General features: G+C 53.0%; 2 protein-coding genes across 12 annotated transcripts in view; one reads left to right on the top strand and one right to left on the bottom strand.

Moving 5' to 3' along the window:
• Positions 1-21,311, top strand: part of SNED1 (sushi, nidogen and EGF like domains 1) — a 91,774-nt gene extending 70,463 nt beyond the window's left edge. For 3 of the 11 annotated variants that reach the window (XR_008422267.1, XR_008422266.1, XR_008422262.1), the window contains 5 exons: positions 32-145; positions 7,752-7,868; positions 8,396-8,483; positions 12,859-13,828; positions 15,554-21,311. Coding sequence is in view for 5 of the 11 variants with exons in the window: in XM_053902635.1 (XP_053758610.1) it covers positions 32-145; positions 7,752-7,868; positions 8,396-8,483; positions 12,859-12,985 (446 nt within the window). In the remaining 6 variants the exon portion in view is untranslated. Of the gene's footprint in view, positions 1-31; positions 147-2,513; positions 4,170-5,597; positions 6,050-7,751; positions 7,869-8,395; positions 8,484-12,858; positions 14,132-15,553 lie in introns of those variants that run through there. The other 8 variants (XR_008422274.1, XR_008422272.1, XM_019445312.2 and 5 more) reach the window with 7 other exon arrangements.
• On the bottom strand, positions 17,522-24,781 carry MTERF4 (mitochondrial transcription termination factor 4). Its single transcript, XM_019445315.2, has 4 exons — positions 24,663-24,781; positions 23,040-23,535; positions 20,636-20,820; positions 17,522-19,943 (listed from the first exon to the last, which is right to left on the bottom strand). Exons 1-4 carry the CDS (start codon positions 24,681-24,683, stop codon positions 19,584-19,586), a joined length of 1,062 nt encoding a protein of 353 aa, XP_019300860.2. The 5' UTR covers positions 24,684-24,781; the 3' UTR covers positions 17,522-19,583.
• Between the last annotated feature and the right edge of the window lie 864 nt (positions 24,782-25,645).

The raw sequence follows: 25,645 nt of genomic DNA, 5'->3' as shown, positions 1-25,645 counted from the left end.
CAGCACGCCGGGGCGTTCTCGTTTCCCCTAGAACCCACGGCTCTGGCGCAGCTCGAGAACACGGAGGAGGCCCCCAAGCAGGCGCCTGAGCAGGTCGGCCTGGCCCTCCAGCTCCCTGAACGCAGCAGCGACAAGGACACGGAAAGTAAGTCAGCAGGAGTGGACTTTCAGAGCTGACCACCTTAGGGGGCCTCAGGGCCGTAGGTGAGGAGGGGGCCGCCCACAGGGAAGAAGCGGGAGACACAGAGCTGCCCAAGGAGCAGCCAAACACCCCGTCCTGGAAAGGGTGGGCAAAGCTCACCACACGGGCCGCGGCGCCCACATCTCTGTGTCCAGAGAACAGGCTGGGAGCACACTCACCCAAACGACCCAGGCCTGCCCTGGAGGGACAGCCCCTTCCCCCGCAACAGAAAGCACAGCCCTTGCTTCTCCAGAGGACCGTGCTGAGCAGGGTGCAGAAGTCCCGGAGGGGCAGCCGGGACAGCTCCGAGACACACGCCCGTCACCCAAACTCAGACCCCGGCCCCACCTTTCCTCCTCGCTCTAACCCCTGGGGCTGGGTCCCTCTGGGGACCGTTCCTGCAGGACCCAGTGGCCCTTTCTCCCAAGTCACACCACAGGCCCAGGCTGGGCCCTCCCACCAACCAGACCCCAAGGAAGGCGGGAACGGTGAGCCAAGTGCCCGAGACGCCGCCTCCGAGGGTGCGTCTCGCCTGCAGGCCTGCCCCGGGTGACCCAAGGACACCCGCACACATCAAGGGCATCTGCGCCAGAGGGTGTGTGTGCCTGGAGTTGCCCTCAGCCCGAGGAGCCCCGAGAGGGTGGTCTGCATGACCCCATTAGTTGAGGTGGGTCCAGAGTAAAGTAAAAATTATGTTGCTGTTGTTTTGTAAGTGACATAAGCACCCGTGTCATCAGAGGGTCTGTGTCAGTCAGCCCTTTTCAATATCAGACGCTGCGTTTCATAAAACTCTGGAACCAGAGAGACGTGAATTACCGCTCCTTCTCAAGGCGGGGGTTCAAGCTGGCCCCGGATGTCACTGCAATCCGCAGTGTTTGCTAACGAGAGCCACGCAGGCAGGCGGGGGAGGGGCAAAAGGAGGTTTCAGGTGATCAACAGGAAAAAAAATCATTAACATCCCGAGGTGTGCAAAGTTAATTGTGGCTTTTGGTTCCTGTTACACCTATTTGGGGACCGTGACAGCCCCTTTTATTTAGTTTAATAAGTTACCTTTTGCTAAGATAACGAGTGACCTTTAGATGTGGAACCCGACCCGTGAACTAGAACACGAACAGTAACCTGTATCTCGCTGTTGTACTCCCAGCTAACCATGCCCCTGGACTCCGTGTTAAGTCCCTTTGCTCTGCTGCAGGGTGGGCGGTGGGGAGGGGGCCTCACACATACCCATGTTTGCCTCAACAGTTGAGGTTTTTTAGTTACAAGGTGTCTGCCGTGCACATCCTCCCGGACTGTCAGTAAGGTCGGTCAGAGCTGTCGTTCGCGGCCACAGCTCATTCACGCACGAGTGAATTCGCCGCAGCCTTGTCCACTCTTTGCCCAGAGGGCACCTGGGTCGTGTTGGGCTGTCACTGGCAGCGTCACTATCAAGTTCCTACATGTATCCCCTGGCACACGTGCAAGAGTAGAAACGCTGGGCTTGGGATCTGTGAAAGCCCAAGTCACTCAAGAGTGCGAACCTGTTTTCTAAGTGGGGGCGTGAGTTCATACTCCCTCCAGCTATGATCAAGAGTGTGGTTAAGCCAGTCTCTCTAAAACTGATCTGGCAGGGTTTCCAGATTCTGCCAGTGGAATGGGGATGAGGCACACCCCTTGGGATCTGGATTTGTGTCTTGAATGAGGATACGGTCAAGCGTCTTTTCACTGGTCTTGACCAAAGGCTCTGGGTCCACCGCTCTGTTCCACTGTTTTGCCTTCCTGAAGCCAACACCACGATTTTAATGGCGCTATCTTTGGTAAGGCATGCTATCCCTCAGGGCCCACCCACTCACTCCGACCTTCAGTGTTGGCTGTTCTTGGTCCTCTGTCTTTCTATAAAAGTTTATAACCAGGGGCACTTGGGTGGCTCAGTAGGTTGAGCGCCAGACTTCGGCTCAGGTCATGATCTCATGGTTTGTGGGTTCGAGCCCCGTGTCAGGCTTTGTGCTGAAACTCAGGGCCTGGAGCCTGCTTCGGTTTCTGTGTCTCCCTCTCTCTCTCTGCCCTTCCCCTGCTCGTGCTCTCTCTCTCTCTCTCTCTCCAAAATAAATAAACATTAAAAAAAAAATGTTTTTAAGTCTATAACCATCTTGTGGAGTCCCACAAAGCACTTGGGATTTGGCCCTACATGCCTGAAAATGCTCTTAGTAGCTGTCACATTTGACAGACAATTTGAGTCGGTATAAAATTCGAGGTTCAAAGGTTGTCTACCTTTCAGTTCTTCAAACATTAGTCCCCTGTCATCTGTCCAGCACTGCTGTCAATGGGTGTCAATCTTATTCCTGTTTCCTTGTAGGATATCTGCTCATTTTCTCCGGAAGCTCTTAGACTTTTCTTTCTCAAGGAAAGGAGGATCCCCAGAGAGCCCTAGACACCCAAAGACTACAATTAACACTCTTGATTGGTGTTTCTTCACCAGGCAGCTCTCCGGGTTAGGGGTGCACCTTTGAGCTCCCAGGGGAAGTTCATGGAGAGGAGGAGGATCCCCAAGATCATAACCTGCCCCTACAGAGGTCTGGAGTGGCCACTGAGGCTAGTCAAATTCTTCCTGTTTTCTCCAAATTCTCACCCCAGCAGGATTTGGGGGTTCTCCCGGTTTTATCCCCTGCATACCAGAGACAGGCAGGCAGTCTCCATCCTTGGGTGACAGCAGCAAGGGCAGAACTTACACCTCTTTACTCTGTGACTTATCATCACGTAGGAGCCTCCCACTGCCACCACCCCAGAGCGCAGCCATACCCATTCCCCACCCCGTTCAAAACAGCCACCTCTGTTAAAGGGTGCGCAGGTCACAATAAACTCGGGATTCAGTGGGCTGACTTCACAAGATGAGGCTACAGTGGGCAGTGCCCCGGTGAAAATCCCACTGCTGCATGAACTGCAGGCGTAGGGCCTCAGCTGCCCAAGAGAGGAGCGAACATCAGTCAGTCTCTGCAGCCTGGTGTCCCGATCACAAAGGGTGAGGGTAGCCGGCAGAGGCTCACGGGCTCCACACAGGCCTGCGCACTGCCATGTTCCGTAAGCTTGCCATAAAATACCTGTGGACATGGTGTATAGAGTCTAAATTCCATATGGAATTGGAAGGGACCCGGAATAACAAACACGATCTTTAAAAAGCAGAAAGACCCATACACCCCGTCGTCAAAACTTACCACAGAGCAACGGTAATAGGTCAGTGTGATACTGGCACAAGGACAGGCTTATAACCAACAGAACAGAACTGAAAGCCAAGAAATAAACCCATATGTCTGTGGTCAACTGATTTCAACAAGGAGGCCAAGACCATTCAATGGGGGAAAGAACAGCTTTTGACACATGGGAGCTGGGAACCCTGGACGTCCACATGCAGAAGAATGAAGTCAGACCTCAACTTCACACCATACACAAAATTAACCCAACAGACCAACTACTTAAATCTAAGAGCAAAAACTGTAAAACTCTCAGGAAAAAACACAGGGGTAAATCTTCATGACCTTGGATTTGGCAAAAGACTTTAGATAGACGCCAACAGCCTGAGCAACAAAAGAAAAAAAGGCAGATTGGACTCATCAAAATGTAAAGCTTTTTGTGCTTCAAAGGACGTTATCAGGGAGAAGACAGCCCAGAGAATGAGAGACGATATCTGCAAACATATACCTGAAAGGCATTTGTATTCAAACTATATAAAGAATAACTTTGCCTGAATAAAAGATAACCCTATTAAGAAACAGACAAAAGGATCTAAACACTTATTTCTAGAAGGATGATACACAAATGGCCAAGAAGCCCACGAAAAGATGTTTGACATCATTAGGCATCAGGGAAACGCTAGTCAAGACCACAGTGAGATGCCACCTCACACCTGCAGGATGGCTAGAACGAAAAGATGACAATGAGCACCGGTGAGGATGTGGAGAAACTGCTGGTGGGCACGTAGAGTGGTGCAGCATGACGGGGGAAGGCAGGTGCAGCACGGGGCGGGGGGGGGGGGGGGGGGGGAGGGGAGGACAGGTGCAGCGCGTGGGGGGAAGGCAGGTGCAGTGCGTCGGGGGAAGGCAGGTGCAGCAGGTTGAGGGAAGACAGGTGCAGCATGGCGGGGCTGGGGGGAACACGGTCTGGCAGTTCCTCAAAGCACTGAACAGAATTATATGACCCAGAAAATTCCACCACTCCTAGGTATGTACCCGAGAGAAATGAAAACAGATGCCCACACAGGGACTTGTGCACGAATGCTCATAAGAACATCATTCACCATCCCCAAAAGATGGAAACGACCCAAATGTCTACCAACTGGCGAACGGATACACGGAACGTGGTCCACACAGTGGAACATGATTCGGCCATAAAAAGGAATGAAGTACTGGCACAGGCCACAACGTAGGTAAACCTGGAAAACGTCATACTAAGTAAAAGAAGCTACTCACAGTAGACTCTATATAATATGGTTCCACTCACATGAAAGTGCGGAATAGGGAACTCGACAGTGACAGTGGAGTCAGCGGCTGCCTGGGACTGGGGGTGCGAGTAGAGGCGAGTAGAGGGGGTGACCGCCCAGGGGTACAAGCGTAGCGTGGGGGATGACAGCTAAGGGATGTGGGGTTTCTTTCTGAAATGACAAAAACGTTCTAAAATTGACTGTCGCGATGGATGCACCTATCTCTGAATATGCTAAAAACTAATAAACTACACACTTAAAATGGGTGAACCGTATGGTATTTAAACTATATCTCAATAAAGCTATTATTAAAACGTAACGTGCAGACCAGTGTTTTCAGTATCTCTTTTGTGTAGAAAAGTGGGGAAGGGATATACGAATACACCTATTTTCTTATATTTAAAAAGAAATAAAACTAACAAAAATGGTTGTATGAGGAAGGAAATTAGAACAAGGAAGTAAAGGGATGGTGGTGGATGCTAGACTTCCCTGAATGTATCTTTATAGTTTTTATTTTAGAACGAAGAAAGTGTTTTTTTTCCAAATGACACACAGAAAAAGCAACACCTAAAAACTGAAAACAAACTGAAATAAATAAACCTATTTACCATGTTGATGGCATAACCAGACAGGAAAAAAGTATCATTTCAAGTGATTTTAAAAACAGCCTTCTGACTATTCATTCCTAGAAGGATATATTTAATAAGAAGAACTCTTATTACGAGAAGAATTGAGAGAAATTTAAGGCTGTACTCAATGGTCTCAATGTTAGTAGAAACAGTGGTACTATTTAGAATTGTTACATGTACACCGTGGGATAACGAAAATAATTATGTTAATGCCACCAAGATTTTCAGTGTAGAGAGAGACAACATAAAATCAAAGAAGTAAAATCCCTGTGTCTCCCTTCTTAACTAAATATTGATATAAACTCACAATTTGTTTACTTTTATTTTTAAATCTAAGTTCCTAGTTCCGTCCACTGAAAAGGCCTGAAGCACTGACACCCCAGGAGCAGTGAGCACCTTGGCCGCCCAGACCGTGGGTTCTAGACGCCACCCTCCAATTAAAGGAACCAGGGGTCTTTGGAGAAGCGGCTGACTCCAAGACTGAAGCAGAATATGGACAAAATATACCCAGGACATACTCGTAAAACAAGCAAGCTTTCAAAGACAACTGGGGTTTTATCTCCTGAGCACAAGAACAGACCTGAAAGGCTCCCACAGGCAGAGGACGGATAACTGGGGCATCTGGATAACCGAAGACTCATGGCAGCTGCAGACTGAGTCCCATCAAATACAGAAGCATCTCTGAGTTGACGATGGCACTGAGAGCAAGCACCATGTGCTGGTCCCTTTTAGAGCTGGCTGGGGACCAACGCTTACTCTGCAAGTGTACAAATAAAGGGCAGGAATGAAGCCTCTGTCTGGCCTGGCCTATGTGGACTGTAGTTCAGGGTGACCAGATAGTGGGCAAGGGAAAGCAGGTCCTCACAGGAGGCCTTCCAGCCAAGGAACGCAGAAGAGTTACAGTTGGGGTTAGATGCGGCCCTAGTGAGATCACGGAACTGGGACTCGAGATCTCCTGACACTCAAGCCGTCAGGTGCAGAGCCTATCAGAACTTTCTCCTGGATTAATCAGGCTGCCGATGCTGAAGCAGTGAGCAATCCCCACATCGCTAAAACTGGAGACAGAGACATCACACGCCTCCTGGAGTAGCGAAGGGGGAAGGGGGAAGCAGTCCTGCAAAGACCACTTGAAATCGAACCCTATCAAGCCCTCTCTCTGATGATCAGCTTACAGGAAATGTGGGGATCGGAGATGAGTTCGTGCCACAAGAAAGCAATAAGTCCAGGAGGGAGATTCTACAGGACAAATGACCTGGTTTCTTTAATAAAAGCAGATGGGGGAAAGACAAAAAGTTACACATTAAAAGAGAGATACATCAAACTAAGGCAGTGTGTCCTTAGGACTCCTAATTAGATCAGACCAGCTGGAAATGACATTTTTAAGATGATCAGGGAAAACCTGAACAAGGACTGCGATTTCTTACAGTACTAAGGAGCTACTGCTGATTTCACAGAAATAGCGTTGTGCTTACATAAAAATGTATAAAAATCTGTACATATCAGACACCTGCTATATTTATAGGTGAAATGGTTTCTGTGAACTGCTTCAAAATTCTTCAGTGAGAAATGGAAATAGATTAAATGAGATTGGCAAGATACCAAAGATCCCTGAAGCTGAGCGATGGCTCATGGGGCTCTTCATACTCGACATTTTATAGATTTCTAAGTTTTCAACAATAAAACTTTCTTGTAAAAGCTGACGACTCACCTTTAGCACACCAGGAAAGGCAAGAAGACAAGTCCCAGAGCAGAGTCAGGGGAGGAAGGAGGAAAAGTGGAGTAGATACAGTGAGGAATGAGAACCAGCCAGCACAGAGCCCCCAAGGGCCAGGAGGGCCCAAGGGAGGTGTGAGGCCTGCGGTCAGCACCCAGCCGCGAGGAGGTCTTGAGAAGGGGGCGTGGGAGGAGATGCAGAGGGGACGGGCCTTCTGCTACTGGAAGTGGTTGTTGTGCACAGTTCTCACTCTTTCGTGTTCCTCGATTTTTTAAGTTAAAAAGGAAAACAGCAGGTATCTTGACAAAGCTAAAGAAAAAGAAAACAAAGGACAGGTCTAAGGGAAAAAGCCGGGCCTGGCCCTCCCGGGCAGCAGCACGGACCACCCTCTGCCTCCAGCCGCCAGCAGCGCGGTGAGGAGGCCGGGGAAGACACCGGCATGGAGGCCTGCAGAGGGCTGGCTGGGGACTTGGGGACAGGCACTGGAGGACAAGGAGGGGGCTCCAAGTGCAGGGTGGCAGCGGCGGGGACCGCAGGCCGGAGCGGGCCTGGAGTGTCTCTGTACTGCGGGCCCCAGAGTCATCCCCCTCCCTGGAGGTGCAGGGTCAGGGACAAGCACACTGAGGCCAACCTTCCCACCTCTGCTCTGGGACTGCTTGAAAGCGGACCACCCCCAGGGCCCAGGAGCGCTGCGGACAGCAGGAGGCAGCCACGGGGCAATGGTGGCAGCCCCTCCTCTGGGGTCCCGGCAACTAACTGCTCATGGCTTGTTCGCAGACACTCCTGGGAACTGTTCAGAAAACCCCTGTCAGAACGGAGGCACCTGCGTGCCAGGTGTGGACACCCACAGCTGTGACTGCAGCCCAGGGTTCAAAGGCAGACGCTGTGAGCTGGGTAAGTCGGGGGCTGCTCCCTCCTGTGGGGACCCAGGCCTCAAATCACCTGTCACAGCCAACTGTGATGGGAACCCTGGGCCCAGGGTGGGCTTGCCACAAGGACCTCCGACCTCCAGGTGCCAGGATGGGGGCCCAGCTTTGGTGCCCCAGACCCCGGTGCCCAGGTAGGGATATTGAGGCGCAGTTTGTTCCGAAGCACCAGGGTGAGGGGTGCTGCCCAGAGAACAGGGGAGGCTGGGGACAGTCAGAAAGCAAGGGACATGGAGCATCCCCAGAGCCAGAGGTGGGAGCAGGGGCCAGACATGGCAGCAGGAGGGAGAAGAGCCACAGGCCTCCCCCACTGAAAAGAATCTGGGACTGAAGGGGGGGGGGGGGTGGACGAAGTCTCCACAGCAGCTGCTCACCCCCGTGGCCAGGCAGAGCCGACAGCCTGGGGCTGCCAGGGGCCAGGGCAACCCCGTACTTGTGGGAGGGGTGCGACCTCAGGGCCAAGCCTCGGCCCTCTCCCTCCCTCTGTGCCGGCAGCCTGCACCAAGGTGCCGCAGCCCTGCACTAGGCTCTTCTCCGAGACCAAGGCCGTGCCCGTCTGGGAAGGAGGAGCCTGCCACCACGTGTAAGTTTCTTTCCTGCTCTCACCACATTTGTGGAAAGTTCCCGGCTTCCAGAAGTGCTTTCACAAAGCCCAGCTCGCCCACCCTTAGAAGCCCCGAGGAGCTCTGGGGGTCGAGGTCACACAGGGGCTTGCACCCATTCCCTCCATGTAACACATCAGGAAGCTGAAGCAGACGGCTGAATAGCTTGTCGAGTCTGTGCAGGGAACCCTGGTCCCCTGGCTCCTGACCCCTCGGACCTTCCTCTCCCGCACCCTTGAGTGGCATCACCCCACCCCCTCACTGGACGGCAGGGCAACATGTACATCAGTGTCAGGAAATGACGTCCCCTCCTCTCTGCCTCCGAGCCCCCAGGAAAGATAAGCAACCGCACAGGAGAACGCACGTCTCCGTCCTGCCATTAGGTCATGACGTTCACGCCTTGGCTTCCCCATCTGTAAAATGGGTTGCAGAGGGAGAGCTGGCCCGGCTCATCTCACAGGACCTTTCTTGCTAACACCCTGTGGCCCTTTGGGTCATACTTACAATGTATTTGGTTAACAAACAGACTCGGCACATGCCCGTGAGCAGAAGTGGCCAAAGTCCTGCCCTCGCCATCCTTCCACTTTCGATGAGACAGGACACCAGCAGCAGGAGCATGTTATGTAGGGCTGGGGAAAAGATGAACAGGTGGGGCCAGGAGAGCCAGGGTTGGGGGACGGGGAGGGGCCAGCTGTAGCATCACACAGGGTGTCACGGGAAGCCTCGTGGAAACACGACATCGAACAGACACGGAGGGGGTGAGGGATACCTGAGGGGAGAACATTCCAGAAAGTCAAAGTATCAGTCGCCAAGGCCCTAAACCAGGAACACGTCTGCCTGTCTGAGCACCGGCAAGGAGGCCAGTGGGGCTGGAGGGGAGCCAGGGGAAGTGGTGGTCAGGTGGGCCAGCAGGAACCCAGCAGGGTTCTGGAGGCCCTTGGAAGGACGCTGGCACGTGTTCTGAAACGGGAGCTACCGAGGATGCCGAGCGGAGGAGTGACCTGTTTGGTTACGTGTCTAAAGAGCACTCTGGATGGGATGCGGGAAGGCCAGGTAGGTCTGCTCCGAACGTGGACCGGAAGCCAGGCCTCGCACACGGCAGGAGCACACAGGCGTGCTGAGCTGCACTGGCGCGCGTGGATCCATGTGCACAGACCGTCTGAGTTTGGTTCTGTGGAACGGCAGCCCTAACCTGCAGCGCCCCCGTCTCCCAACTGAGCCAGAGACACCGGTGCCTGCTAGGCCCACCCGCCCGTCAACAGCTCTCCATCCTCTCACCCTGACCACGTGTCCGGAAGTGACTTTCTCGTGTTCAGCACGTGGGGGTCTTGCTTTACATCCAGTCTGACGCCTCTGGTTTTTACTGGGGCGTTGACACCAGCTACATGTTGCCGTGATGACCGGCGTGACTGGGTGTAAATCCACCGTATTGCTGTGCGTTTTCTATCTGTCCCATCTGATCGCTGTTCCTTTTTCTCTCTTTTCCTGCCTACGTTCGGACCAATTACTTCCTAGGATTCTGTTTTACCACTGCGGTTGGTTCACTGATAATACTTGCTTGGTCGAATGTTCTGTGGTGACTACGCCTGTGGGACTCACAACATGCATTTTCAGCTCAGCACAACATACCTTTAACCGCTGCCACACAAGCTCAGGATAATGGAAGGCTCCCGCTACCGCAGGCTCACTTCCCCTCGGGCTGTCAACGACCGTAGCCGGACGTTTTACTTCCAGTCGGAACCATACAGTATGGTGTGCCGGCTCTCAAAGGACAGTTACCTTCTGAAAAACCGTTGAGAGTCAAGTCTTTTGTGCTCCCTCCCATGCTCATCCCCAGCGCCTGGTGTTCCTTCCTACAGACCCAAGACGCCCTCAGGCACCATTTGCCTGAACAACTTCCTGTGGCCCTTCTTACAGTGCAGGCCTGCTGGCGGTGAACTCTCTCTGCTTTTGTCTGGAAAGGGTTATTTCGCCTTCATTTTTGAAGGATGTATTTGCTGAATGTAGAATTCCTGGCTGACAGTTGTGTTTTTCCTTTTGGCGCTTTAGAGCGGCCCCTCCTTGTACTGTGACTTGCGTGGTCTCAGGAAGACTGCACTCATTTTTTTTTTTTAATGCTTATTTATTTTTGAGACAGAGAGACAGAACTCAAGTGGGAGAGGGCAGACAGAGAGACAGAGAGACAGAGACAGAATCTGAAGCAGCTCCAGGCTCTGGGCTGTCTGCACAGAGCCCAACACGGGGCTCGAACTCACAAACCAGGAGATCGTGACCTGAGCCGAAGTCGGACATTTACCAGACTGAGCCACCCAGGCGCCCCAGGCTGCACTCACTCTTCTCCCCCAGTGTGACGTGACCCCCCCCCCCCCCACCATGGCTGCTTTTATGTCTCTTCTACCGTCTCTGGGAAACCTGAGTGTGCTGCATTTGGACGTGCTCGTGTACATGGTTTGCTCTCAGGAGTTTGTTGGGCTTCTTGTATCTCTGGGGTTCGGGCCCTTATTCTTCAGGTATCCTTACCGTCCCTCCATTTCTCTCCTGTCCCGTGACTCCAATCATGCAGGTGCTAGACTGACATAGTCCCTTCAGCTCCCCAAGGTGCTTTTCATCATTTCCAGCCTTTCTTCTACTTCACTGTAGATCGATTCCACGGCTGTGCCTTTGAGCTCCATGATCTTTCCTTCTGCACGGTCTCACCTGCCATCAATCCCACTCACTCAGCAAAATCTTCACTTCGTCATCTCTGGAAATCCAATCTAGTCTTTTCGCACGTCTTTCCTCTCCACCCTCACTGCTTCTGTTTTCCTTCGGATCACAGAACGTATGGGAGCAAATCTGTGACACGTTTTATGGTCCTTGTCTGGTCTTCCTGCCATTGCGCTCCCGTCTGAGTGTCTTTCTATTCAATTATTGTTTGTTGTTCACGGGTCACATTTTCTTGATACTTTGTATGAGTCTTTGAATGTCTTGTAATTTTTTGTTGGATGCTGGACATTGTGAACTTTATGTTACTGAGTGCTAAGTTTTTTGTGTGTGTATTTCCAAGAACCTTTAGTTATGTTCTACAAGGCAGCTGATTTTAGTTTGATCTTTTTGAAGGCTGTTTTAGGGTGATTTGTCTTCATTTTCCCTCCTTCTAAACCATGGTCTTTCTGGAGCTTCTATCTTATGGATAGAAGATTGCTCTAGCTCGGTTGTTCAGCTTCTCGGTAGTTCCCCCTGCCCAGCCTCAGGGGACTCTACCACACGTGTGCACAGCTTAATTTTCAAAGGGACCCTTCTCCAGGCTTCAGCTCGTCCTCTACAGAGCTCCCTCCTCCCCAGTGCTCTGCCCCACAGACCACAGCTGCCTCTACCTCCTCAATTCTCACCTCTGTTCCCTCAACTCAGTGTGACCACTGCTTGGCTCCCGCGCGCCTCCCCCCCCCCCCCACTGCCACCACCCTGCAGTGCACCACCCCTCCCCCCCGCCACCCTGCAGTGCAGTCCAAAACATGCCTCCAGACTGAATTCAGGGGTTACAGGGCTCATTTCACGTGTCCCTTGTCTCAAGCATCACAGTCTTGTACTGTATGTTTTCTAACATCTGAAAACTGCTGCTTACATTTTGTCCATGTTCTCCAGTTGTTCGTATTAGGGGGTTAACTCCAGATCTTGTTACTCCCTGGTGGCCACAAGTGTAAGACTTAACCAAAGGCTTTAAGTCCCAAGGGCTCTCCTAGACTGAACATGAGTTGGAGGTCTGCCCATCAAACTCCCTGGATCTCCCTTTCCAACAGCTCTGACATTTGAGAGCTTTAACAACAAACACTTTCCTGTTCATTACTGTCTACAAATCTGTGAGAGGTAACACGAATAATTCCCGTTTCACACAAAACTGAGGCCTAAGTTCCGGACACACACTCCAAGTAGACTAGTTAATAAATGGGAGGCAGGGCTGGAGTCTACACTGTCCGTGGCAAGCACCTGCATCTTCAAGGCTCTCAAACTTCTCCAAGAACTTCCCCTGAGACAGAAAAGTCGTACTGTATCAAGGCTTCCGCAAAACACGTGCTTGAAATTTCTCCTCTCACGTCTTAATATCATTTTTTTGCCCACATTTCTCAAAATGCATATTTAAAATGGGTGTATCTTATGTACATTATGCCTCAGGGCAGTCAATCTTTTTTTAATTATATGACTTTTATGTTGGACACTTTATTACATCCACGTGAGATAAAGTTTTATTTAGAAAATAATGACCTGTCCCTCGAACACGTGCACGGTCAGTCACTGTGGGCCCGTGAAGCCTAGGTGAGGCAGCTGGGCAACATCCTGCTCTAGTTTCTGGCTTCACAGAACTTTCTTGTGACACAGGTATAAGAGAGTCTACAAGGTGCACCAGGACATCTGCTTCAAAGAGAGCTGTGAAAGCACGAGCGTCAAGAAAACCCCGAACAGGTGCCATCTCAGGGAGGAGGCCCACACGGTGTTCTGCGTATAGCTCACAGGGTAACGGGGCAAAGGCGGCCCTGGGGGCTGAGCCCTGTGGGGTGCCACAGCCCTGTGGGCTGAGCCAGGCTGTCTCGTGTGTTTGTCCAAATGTCCAGCCCCGTACGGACACTCCACTTAGAAACTGTGTGCACGTACGTGTGCACCTGAACACGCACAGACTGGTCAAGCCAGGCATGGTGGGTGCGGGGGAGACCACACAGTGGGTGCTGGGGGTCACACGGTGGGTGCTTAGAGGGTCTCTGGTTATGCATGTTCACACAGTACGTGTGGTTCACACAGCACCTGTGAATTGGGAAGCAGGGGACATCAATGACAGGTGCACATATGTAACTGCAAATATAGTAAATCTCTACTTTTTATTTACTCACAGCCAGGTTCTTTCCCCAAAGGGCCCAAGGGACTCACAGGAGTTATCACATAATGTACTGCCCGAGTACATTATATGCTTTCCAAACAGAAGAGTCCTCACCCCAGTCGCTCCGACAGACCAACCAGTAACCACACACCTTAGCTTTTGCATTACTGACTGCCAGGGAAAGACCGCGGTGTGCAATTCGACACCTGCTTGGCCAAACACGTACCTGTCCCTTCCACCCTCCTTCTCCCCGTGACTCACAGTCGGTCAAGTGGGTGCACAGACACTAAAATGCTAGTCTCCGCATCAGCGCCTCGCTAGCGGTGTTCCCCAAAATGGAATATACCTGAGCCAAAGAAGGGACCCCAGCAGGCAGCCTGGGCTCCGGGTACACAGTTTCTTTTCTGTTAAACCGCCTTTTCCTATTTCAGGAAACAAAGTAACAACAGTCCGACACTGAAGAAATCTTAGGTACAGGTATGTCTCCCACCACGGCTGGGTGGCTGGTGGAGCCGCTGGGAGGTCGGAGGGGCTGGCGCGGCAGGCGGGCTCCGGGAGGGCTGCCATCTCCTTGGGGCCCAGCTGTACCCTGTTACAAACCCCCAGACCAGGGGGTTCAGAACTCTCTGAGGGGGCTACAACGGGAGAGAAAAAACAAATACCCAAGGCCTCCGAATAGACATAAACCTGGTAAGATGCACCTGGGGGTGAGCACGAGTCTCACTCCACCTCCAGCAAATGGAGAAACCCCTCCCAGCCCCCCAGCAGCAGCAGCAGCAGCAGCAGCAGCAGCAGGGGGCAGGACTGACGGGGGCTGCCGGGAGGGGTGGTGGCAGGGGGGGAGCTGGGAAGGGAGGGTGGTCGGAGGGGCCTGGGGAGACGCAGACCCAGGGGCGCAGGGGTTCAAGGGAGGGCTCCCAGACTCCGTGAATGGCGATACGTTGAAAGAAAAAATGGGGTGAGGGACCTTGATCACGTAACTTTGGGGAAGTCGTGACGACTCCCTCACTGGGCAATTCCCAATGGACGCAGAAATCCTGAGCATTCGGAATCCTGGAATGAGAGAAACTCTCTAGCCCTATTCTTGTTTGATCTGGCATTTCCCAAACTCCCCTGGAAACTCCACGCCACCCGGCTTACTCGCCACCCATAAACTCTGTCCAAGTCTTCCTAACAGTCAGGGACATATTGGGTTGAACCACGAAGACCCGTCTACAGCCCAGAATCAGTCCCACGCTGAGCGTCACCGGGAATAAGGTGGCACACCGCCCCCCACCCCCACCCCCACCCAGGGCAGCTCACTCCTCCTGCTCCATAAATGAGCCTCCTGAGTCCATCCTCCTGGTGTTGAGAGGAAAGTGAGGCACCTCAGGGAACAGGCAGCTTCAGCACAGGCTATACCGTCTTACGGACCGAGGAGATGAAGGAGGAATGTTTCTCAGAGCCTTTCCAGACAAGCAGAAGCAAAAGAGCCTCGCAGGGGAGGCGCCACCACAGGAAGCGTGTTCACCCCAGCCAAGGGGGGGAAGCCGAGGCCGGGGTCCGCACAGCGCGGCCTTGGCAGCCGTCCCCGGGCCGACTGCTCAAAAAGCCTCTGCGTTCAGCTCGTCTACTCAAAGGCATCATTCCCCTCCCATTTCATACCCCACAGACACACAATGCAACACACGCCCCACGGCTCGCGAGCAATTTGCTACCAGGACAAGAACCCGCAAGTATAGCTTGGGTCTGAAACCTTTGTATCACAATAAGTCACCTGAAAGAATAATACCTTTCTCTAAAACTCAACAAGTCCATTAGTATAAGAACAAATCAGAAACCCTCAATTAACTCCCAGATCATCAAATACTAGCTTCCAGGACACCCATTCTTCAAACAATGGAGAAAACACCACCGAGAGCAGTTCATTTCAATCCAGAGCAACAAGGGACAGCCTGTGTCTTCAGAGCCAAGGTCCAAGGGCATCGCCTAACGGAAGGGAGCCGCCCGAACGCCCCTACCGCGGGGTGGCGCAGCCAGAGCTCCTCGGCACACCTGCCCTCCCCCTGCTGCGTGTTGGAGAGCTCAGCGAGGCTCTGATGCGACAGGAACACGGGGCCACCTGGGGGCGGGGACCGAGCACCGCCAAGGGAACAGGAAGCTGCGTTTTAAAGAGGTATGGGTATCACTCTCCTCACGCCCCGTTCTCTTTCTCCTTCAAAGGGTTCAGGACGTCCTTGTTACACTCCTTCAACCTCGCGAGCTTCCAGAGCCCAGAAAGACGGGGCTAAAAGTGGACTGAGACGGGCGCCTGAGACATCAGGTCCTGGCTAGCGCCCGTCCCCTCTGCAGCTTCCCTCCCCCGCCTCTACGAGACAGACGGCCAAGGCCACGCCAGGGACGCCCTCTGGGCTGAGTCACCTCCAGGCTCCGCGACGCTTCTGGCAGCCCGTGCTGTAAGCCCGGCTGCCGTTTCCTACTGCCGTTTCCTACGGGGACAGCCCAGGCATCGGCCTGGATAAGCGAGGCAGCCAGCCAGGAACGCTCCTGCGACATCCAGACACCGGCTCTGGGACTCCGAGGTCGGGGGGGGGGGGGGGGGGGCAGTTCTCCCCCGGAGACCTCACAGTCACGCTGAGGACGAGCCGCTCTCAAGCCCCCCAGGCAGAGCCGGCGGCGCCGGGAAGGGGCCGCGATGAGGCGCCACGGCGAGGGAAGCCGAGGACTGGGCGCCCGCCGGACCCTCCTCCACCATCGCCCCCGCTCGTCTGCTGCAGGCGCGACCCGGCACCCGGTCCAGCAGATTGGAAAGAGAAAGTACAATAAATACGAAGATGGGGTTTACACACTTCCAGCCTCCAACCCTTTCCCAAACAGTGACTATTTTTGGCTCCGTGGACCAGACGGTCTCCGCGGCAACGACTCAGCTCCGCGTTCACAGCAGCGCTGCCACAGACGTGTGACCGGACGGGTGTGGCTGTGATCCAGTAAGACCTCATCTACCCACTTGGCTAAGCCCCGCTCGATCGGGTCACCCAGGCCTCAGCCTCGCGCAGAGAAAGCCATGCCCCGATGACGCACCTCGGCAGCAAAGACCCCGGAACTGCACAGAAGCCCCGTGCGAGCCCCCCAACTCGGGAAGCCGAGGGGGTACCCACGGCGCACAGCAGGGGCTCCTTCCTCCTCTCGGGGCCGGGTGCCACGGAGACCCGACCGTGCCGGAGATGCTCAGCCCGTGCCTTGAGCGACACTGCTGTAGGCGGTCGGCTCGCGGCTGTTCACACACTTCCGCCTCTGCAAGCAGGGGGCCGCGCAGCCTCGCCACATATGCCTTCCAGAGTCTTCTACCAGCAGTCTTCTCCCTGCGGAGGCCCAAACCAAGCAAGCCAACCCACCTCGAGTCGCATACATTTTAGGAGCCGACCCAACCTGAACTGGAGCCCCTGGGCGCCTCCCACGGACACTGCCCCAAGTCAGCATTCCAGCACAGAGAGGGCTCCTTCCTGTCGTCTTTTCTAAAAACACTTTTTTGAAGAGTTAGAGTATATTTTAGGCTTTTTGTTTTCATTAAAATTTTGTGTGCATATGTCTGTGTATTATGCGATTTGTCCTTTTCAGAAAGGAAAGACGGTCCTTTCAAGAGCGTCCCCAGTGACCCAGGCCCGCCTGGAGAAGACGGGGGAGCTCACTGCGGGCTCCGGCACTGGGGGAGTGAGAGGAGACCACGTACAGACACGCGTACTGCTGACTTCTGCTGTGTCCCTGGGACCTGTCGCTGTGTGCCTACGGAAAGCTACAGCATCACCAGCAAGTGGCGAGATCAAGTGATATCACTGGAAAAGTAGATGAAACTTTCTACTGCGATGCTAATGACCTCAAGCCCCTCAGCCGTGAGGCGAACACTAGCGTGTTTCAGTTTTTAACTCAGAAACGTTTGTTTCTACAAGAAACAATCTACTGAATCCTGAGCTTGGTGCCGTCGTAGGATTAACTCATCGTGATGTTTTACAAATCTAGTAAATCTAGTAAAAACATCTCCTGATGCTAAAGGAATCACAATTCATCCTGGAAACATTCTAAATGAGACACTGCTTTTTTCACACAGTTCTTTCACAAAACTGTAGCGTCTTCCTCGAACATACACTCAAACTCCACCTGAAGAAATTAGTAATAATGCAAATCAGAAAACTATCAGGTGCGTAGAAATTTATTTCTGCATCAAAATGCAAGGAGCAATCATGAATTGCCAGGTTAGCCATTCCAGTCATAGAAATTTGTAATTCTACTTAGTCCCCCGACTGGACACAAGAGCCCATCTGAGGGAGAGTACTGGTCACTCGGACGCCACAAAACAGAAACGTGAAAACGCCAGCGGAGTGAAATGCTCTCGTTTTCACATAACCTTGCCCACGGCCGAGAACCCAGGGAAGACAAAACCTTCCTTCCCCCGCCGCATGTGGGCTGCCACAGAAGCAATCCCTCACCCATCCTGCTGCTCTCCCTCCGGCAAACCCAGGGCCAGCCACCTCCAGCACCTGCCTTGGCAGGGACTCTCCTGCCAGCCAGCTACTGCCATGACACTGGCCTCCGACACCACACAGGGACTCACTGAGCTACTTTCCTTCCGCCGAACATGGCTCTGTGTGGTCACGCTCACACGTGAGCCCGGAGGAAACAGAAGTACCTTGGTGCTGAGTCCCCACAGCAAACAGAGCTCAGACTACAGGAACATTCCAGTGCATGGAGGAACGGAACGCAAACACACAGCTACTGACTTTTCTCTTAAATACAAGAAACGTAACAAACATAAGCCTGCTTACAATCCACCGGACCAGGCTTTAGAGCAGCTCCTTGGCCACGGCCCCGCTGACACCCCAGCTGGATGGTTCTGCAGTGAGGCCGTCACGGGCGTGGCAGGATGTTGAACGGCGGCGCTCGCCTCCACTAGATCCCAACGGCACCCTCCCTCGGTCCTAACAACCGAGGCCTTTTTCAGATGTTCTCAGACGTTGCCAGACGTTCCCTGGGGTCGAGATCGCCACAGGCGGGAAGCGCTGCCCCACAGGATCCCTGCACAGTCTCTGCTGGAAAAATAAGGCCGAGCACCAGAACTTTCACATGGTTGTTAAAATGCTGCCAAGACCTGGATTTTGGCTGCATCACCAAAAACATCTGCGTCACCAACCCCGTGCCGGCTCCCCCGAAGGGAGGGACACCAGGACGTTCTGAGGTGCACCAGCCCTCCCTCGCGGAGCCCAGACCATCAGGGCCGGGCCTCTACCTCAGAGATGACTTCTATCACATTCCGCTCTTTAAATCACCCCTGAGGCCCACCGGGTTCCCCGAGGGGACTCCCAGCGCCATGCTGTCGTGGGGCCTCCTGAAGGAGAACAGGTCCCGCCCCGCCAAAGACCCCGTGTGACTCCTCTTCTCCTCTGGTCTCAGGAGCCACCTGTGTGAAACGGGCGATAGGGAGAGGACAGATCAGACCGCCCCAGCCCCTTCCTGTTCTGGCGCACCCCACGCCACATTCCTGTGGCCGCCAGAGCCTTCAGGCCTGGATGTGGCCCACCGGCCGTGAGCTCGCTCGCAGGGAAGCCAACTTTCCTGAGAGGTCAGAGCCAGGGCCTAGGCCTCACAGACATAGAGAGCAGCCCCCCAACCCTCCACTGGCATCGAGAAGCTGTGCGAGATGAAAACACACATCACTAACAACTCCCTTTACGCTGCCGGATGCTGAATGCAGTTAGGAAGCAATATGTGTGGATGGAAAACACGAGTGTTTCTGTGGGAAACCGGCTACTTGTTTTCATAGAATAAAGTGCTGTGGTGTACAAAAGCCTCCCTGCCTGCTCATAATTGTATCTTTATCACTAGAAGGAAGTATATAATGACTCGAACCAGAGGGAGGAACCCCATTCCCCACAATCATGGAATCATCACCCACGTATGTAACAGAGAAAAAAACAAAACCGGATGTTGAGATACTCAGTCCCCCTGAGTTTAACAGCTCAGAGTAACTCTCATTCAGGATGGAACAGGGCCCTCCCCACAGAGATCCGACGACAGATCAAAGTAATGCAGCTCCTTCTTAGTCTGACCCGCTTCTCAGGTGATTTATAACAATGTTTTCGCTAGAAGACCAGTTTTAGAAGGAAAAATAACCTGAGAAGATCCAAGTGAAGCTCTCAAGAGCTCTGAGAAAATTAAAACATTCTTGGATATCTATGCGCTCTTCACTCCTGTCCTTCCATCACTCCTCCTCCTCTTCCTCTTTCTCCTCCTCCTCTTCCTCGTCCAGACTTAAGCTTTTATTGTCAGGCACGGGGCTCTCGGACTTCTCTTCCTCCTCCCGAGCCAAGAGCTTCTTAAAAACTTCAAACTCCTCGGCAGAAGAACAGGCTGTCCTGGCCAGAAACTCAGCTTCTGACACTCTGAGGATGTCCTTGAGTAAAGGATTGGGGACCTGGGTCTGGCCCTTCTTATCAGGGGTTTGGTACCGTCCTAGGCGCTCGAGGAACACATGTCTCTGCTTGATCTTGGTGATGGAATACTGCAGCAAGTCAGTCCTCACCACGTCCGCGTGCTTGACCCCCATCCTGAAATAGGCATACTGGAGACACAGACACAGTTAGGAGGCCCAGGCACAGGGACCTACACCCGGCCCTTCTACGGTCCATAATCGCCTCAAGCTGTCCAAACGCACTCACAAAGAGCCACCCAACTAACAGTGGCAGGACGCTCCCTGACGCCCGGCAATTGTGTGACGGCTGAGTTTTCAAAACATTTTCAAATTCATATTGAGAAAAATTTAGCAGAAAATAAAGGGGCAAGGGAGAGAAATTCAGTTCTGTTTTTCTCAGGGAAAAAACCGTGAGTATGGAAAGAACAGGCAAAAAATTCAGAAAACATCTAACAATTTGACCTAAGTTGTCACAATTGGTACCCAAAAGTTGGGACAACTGTCACAATTACACTTCTAAAATCAACATGCAGAATAGGTTCTAAAGAAAGGAAGATTTTCAGCTCTTTTGAAATTAGCTATTTCAAGCAGAGGCCCCGTCTGGCCCCCAGGAGTGAGCCTGGGTGACCCCCTATCAATGGCAGAAAAACTGCAGAACAGGTCCTATGTAAAGGGGTGAAAGACCAGAGGCCGATTCTCTCTGGCTCCTGCAAAGAGGATCTAAGCCCCTCACCTCATCCACTCATCCTCAGGGCGCCTGAGGCCTCCCTCGGTGGAGCGGCCCCTCCCTATAGCTGAAGCACTGGCTGTCCCTTCCCGAACCCCCGACCAGGCACCCTCACCTGGAACTTGTACTCCAGTTCACCGGGGTCCTCCTGAAGAACATACGGGCACCTGTGCAAAATCTTGGTCACCTGCTGTACCGTGAAAAGACATTTCTCCTTGAGAACTCCGACAATGCTGTCGATGTCCCTCTGGTGCATGGTGAAGATTTCAGGGCAGCAGAGAAGCACCGTCTTGAGTTTCCCTGCAGAACATAAAAAAGGGCAAGTGCATAATTTCAGGATAGTCCAGAAAACCAAGGGCTCGCTACACCCAAGCCAGCATTTAAAACACGGACCAGGGTGCTCTCCTCCACGAGTGACAGCGTCCGCTGCCTGCCCAGGAGCACCAGAACGACACATCTCCTCACCGACTCTCTCTCACTTCTGAGACTCACCAACCTTCCCTCCCTGATAGAAAGAGGGGGCCTCTTGCTGGCCTCCCGGCTGAAAGCCGCTAACCTCACATTCTCGGCTTCCTCCTCTTGCCCCCTTCCTCTAAAGAACTTCACGGTGGGGGAGTGGGGGGTTAGTGCGCCTGGGTGGCTCATCTGGCTGAGTGTCTGACTCTTGATTTTGGCTCAGGTCATGAGCCTATGAGATACAGCCCCACGTCGGGCTCTGTGCTGAGCGTGGAGCCTGCTTCAGGTTCTCTCCCTCTGCCCCTCCCCTGCTCATGCACAATCTCTCTCCAAAAGGGGATTTACGGAAAGATCAGACAGTAATATGAGACAGTAGTATCCCCCACACTGGGGCTTTGGATTGATGTTTCCTTCCATAATAAAATAGAAGCACTGACAAGCAACGTTCCTAAGATCTGGGAGCCTAAACTCAATGAAAAGGACTTCCATGATAATAATTAATGTAATAGTAAGAATACTCATGATGTGTAGCCATGAACACTGATGTCCTAGTTAGTGAAATGACCATATATTATATCCAAATTAGGGCAATTCTGAGTGAAAGAGGCCCTATTAACAAATGTATTAGGGTAACTGGTAACTGAGATTACCCTACGCAAACTGGGGCATATGGTCTTTTTTTTCTTTTCTTTGATGGGGGAGGAGTGGGGAGGGGCAGATAGAGAGGAAGAAAATCTTTTTTTTTATATTTAAAGTTTATTTATTTTGAGAGAGAGAAAGAGAAAAAGGAGGGAGGGGCAGAGAGGGGCAGAGAGGGACAGAGAGAGAGAGAGAGAGAGAGAGAGAGAGAGAGAATCTCAAGCAGGCTCCAAGCTGTCAGCACAGAGCCTGACGTGGGGTTCGAACTCACAAACCACGAGGTCATGACCTGAGCTAAAGGTGGACACTTAACCGACTGAACCATCCAGGCACCTCTGAGCTTTGTAATTTATAATCATAACATACAAAGTGTTAAGTTTAGCCTTTTAGATTATACCACAACAGGTAATCCAGTAAGAGAAACAGAGAAGACTACCTTCTTCCTTATCTTCTAGAGGAGGTCCATAGAGATCCTCTGAAATAGTAGATCCCTAAACCTTCTGTCGCCCTCAACAATATATTACCAGTAACAGTCAAAAATGAAAAAAAAGAATAGTGGCCTTCCGCTGGTCAAAGTAGGTAAAGATCCTTGGAGACACTCATGGACCCCTAACCCCCTTCTCCTAAAGGCCCATAAAGAGATCCAAGGAAATTCTAGAATCCTTGGGGCACCTGGGTGGCTCAGTCAGTTAAGTGTCCAACCTCAGTTCAGGTCATGGTCTTGAGGTCTGTGACTTCGAGCCCTGTGTCAGGCTCTGTGCTGACAGCTGGGAGCCTGGAGCCTGCTTCAGATTCTGTGTCTTCCTCTTTCTCTGCACCTCCCCTGCTTGCGCTCTCTTTCTCACTCTCTCTAAAATAAATAAACAAAAAAAAAAAAAAAGAGAGAAAGGAATTCTAGAATCCTTGAGGTGTGAATCCTGTTGGGGACAGGGGAGGGGGTGGGGGACATGGTGGAGGGAACAGACACTCCTCAGTTTCCTAGGAGTTTGGGAAGATCTCGTCTTCCACAGCAAATCAAGACACCTTGTTGGAATGCACGTCTTTACCAGGGACTCTGTAAGCCTTTGGCTCTACGTCATACAGACACAAAGCACTAAGACGGCTTCACGTTAAGCATCAAAAATGCCGTATACACACATGTATCAGTATCACACACTGACATCTATCTGCTGGGCATGAGCATGTAGTACGTGCTCTAGATGCCAGGGGCCCCACAGTGAGCACAGCAGACAAGAGTCCTGGCCTGTCCCCCCTTCCCTCCGGCAGTGCCATCCAGAGGTCACTCCTCTTTCTCACCTCCGAACCAAATCACGTGTTATTCTCAAGGACGTTCCCCAGAAGCCCCCCTAGTCCATCCCACCTGGGCTACTCGTCCCCCAAGCCCGAGTCCTCGGCGTCGTCCACGAAATCAACACTTCCTGTACCTTCTCCAAGCCCAAGCTTCCGCAGGTAACTGGAGCGTTTCCTCATCTGCATTATAGGCAGCTTCAGCAGCTCAGGGCTTTTCTTTAAGGCCACATACAGAGGCTCTGGGTTCAAACCCAAGAGTATTAATTCTGAAATGATGTCCAGCAACTGTTGGGGGGGCACACTTGGCCACATACTGAGCAATTCATTAACGTGGATGTCACTGAAACCCATGTCCAGGAGGGCACTGATGACGTTCTCTCGCTCTAAGAACCCTCCAGCCACAGGAGTCCTCTGCTTCTCAAGGGGGTCCGGGGTGAGATGTGTCCTGCACTCTGGTTCCCGCACATACTTTTTGGGTTCCACGCAGGATACCTTCTGGAGGCCCCCTCCATTGGAGGCTGTGGTCAGTGGACACAACAAAGATACAGACGTCCTTTTCTGTTCTCCGAGAGGAGTCTGCCTAGCAACATGCGCCCAGGTGAGGGGGATCAGGCGGTGCCAGTCAAAGACCTACGAGACAGAGTACCAATAGGGAATAAATTCCTCACTACCCCAATGTAACAGACATCACGGGGCTCCCGAGCCAGGTTACCTAGTGCCTTGGTCCCACATAAGCACAGCAGCCTTTGTAAGCAATCTGCAGAATCGTATCCGAACCTAAAAAAGCCTGCAGAGAAGGAAGTTCACATACAGAGAGCAGAGTACTGCAAGGGCACAGAGGTCAGAGAGCCAAGCAAGTGTCCGCCGGCTTTTGTCGGCTTTTGTCACTGTAACTGAGGGGGCAGGGAGGAACAGAACTAGAAAGGGTGTCTGTGCGTGGGGTACTTTGGCTCTACCCCTAAGGTTCAGTGCTTGGGGGGGGGGGGGGTGCAAATTTAACTGAAAACAGACGAACGGGAAGCTAAAAACCAAAGTTTATTCATAGGCATGGAGCCGCTCACAGAAGGGGTAGCTCTCTATACGGTAAAATTAGGGCCTAACTTAAGGAGGAGGCAGCGTCTGTGGGAAGAACAAATGGGGGATAAGCAAGTTTGTAACAATGTTCGTTTACGCAGATGCAAGTGGTCTCTCTTTTTCTTCCTGGCCCTAAAACTACCCAGGAGAGAAAAACATGAAGCCTGTCTTACCAGTGAGATAAGGGAATCTCCCAGAAACCCTTCTGCAGCTGCTGTGTCCTAAATACAATAGTTGAAAACAACTTCCGTGCCACCCCTGGGGGTCTGAGTTGGCGTCCACACCTCAAAGATGTGGACCTCACGCTAGTGTGCAGATTCATCGACCTAAGTCCACTCCGCAGAAACAATCCTGTTCCACAGAATCAGCCTGACGGCCAAGGTGCACACACACAACTCCCGCCCGCCTCGAACGGCTCGGCGGCGCGCGCCCACGCGAGGCAGATCCCGCAGTCGCCGCCCGCGCACTCAGCACCCTCCCCACCCCGACCCGCAGCGCTCGCAGGCGTCCACTGGGGTCGCCGCCCGGCCGCCCGCCCTCCCCTCCGCCGGGTTCGGCCCCGGATCCCACCCCGCGCGACAGCGCGCCGCGGCCCACGCGGGGCACCGGCCCCCGAGTAAGGCTCCACCCGGCGGCGGCTCGTCTGCCACCGCGCGGATCCCCGGCACCGGGCGCCACCTCACCTGCCTGCCGAGCGCCGCCATAGCGCGGAGGCGGCAGCGACCCTGGCGCCGGAAACCGGCCCTCACGGGTCCGCGCTTCCGCCCTCGCGAGCCCTCCCTTCCGCCCTCCCCCTGGCAAGCGCGGGCGCGCGAGAGGCGCGTTCCGCCGCGAAGGTTCCCAGTCCCCCGGCCTGCCCTCCTCCAGCGGGGACGCCCGGTCGTGCGGACACGGAGCCCCGGTGTCTTTCAGGGCATCCTCCGCCCTCCCGAGCCCCGAACCTTCGCTTGTACGAGCTTCCTCTTTTTTTATCTAGCACTGGCTTCTGGACTGAGAAGGGCTTGGTGCACCTGCTCCGTGCCCGGCACTGGGCTGGGCGCCGCCACAGGTCATGTGACGAAGGACGTTGTCAAAGAGAAGGTTGTAATCTGTGTAGAACCAAGGCATTGGTTGTTTTTCTTTTCTTTTTTTTTTTTTTACTCCAGTTTTCTTGCAAAACTATCCAAGTGTCGGCCTCTCAGGATAAAGTAATGCTTTTACACCCAAAACCTAAGAAAATCCCCGTGTGCTGCCGCCACTCCCTAGAGGGAATCAGTCAAGAGCCCCAACAGGTAATCCGGCTGGAGAGAGAAAGTCCTGGCCGAGATGCAGGCCTCGCTCTAGGAAGCCAACAGCATCTTCAGTCCTCTGAAAATGCTGCTCTCTGGAATCGCACCGGGAACACAGAGAGAAAGATCTGCCAGCCTCAGTCTCAGCCTCAGCCTCAGCCTCTCTCTGCAAAGAACGCTCTCAAAACGTCAGACCTCCTACTGCCATCCAGAAGGATGAGTTTTATTTTTCCTCAGAAGTAACAGTCCTGGGAGAGCTAGGACTTTACCCTCTTAGTCCATTGCACCCGGGTCTGAAAAGAACATTCTGTAACCTCTTACGTGTTGTAAGTATAATGTCTACTACAAGCAAAAACGTGGGGGTTTTTTTTCACTCTGGAAAAGAGTTATCAAGAAAC

Source organism: Panthera pardus, unplaced genomic scaffold, assembly GCF_024362965.1.
Source record: "Panthera pardus isolate Hobbes unplaced genomic scaffold, ASM2436296v1 HiC_scaffold_10, whole genome shotgun sequence".
In the NCBI taxonomy this organism is placed as follows: Eukaryota; Metazoa; Chordata; class Mammalia; order Carnivora; family Felidae; genus Panthera; species Panthera pardus.
Note: the sequence above shows the minus strand (reverse complement) of the source record. Positions and strands in the feature narration are given on the sequence as shown.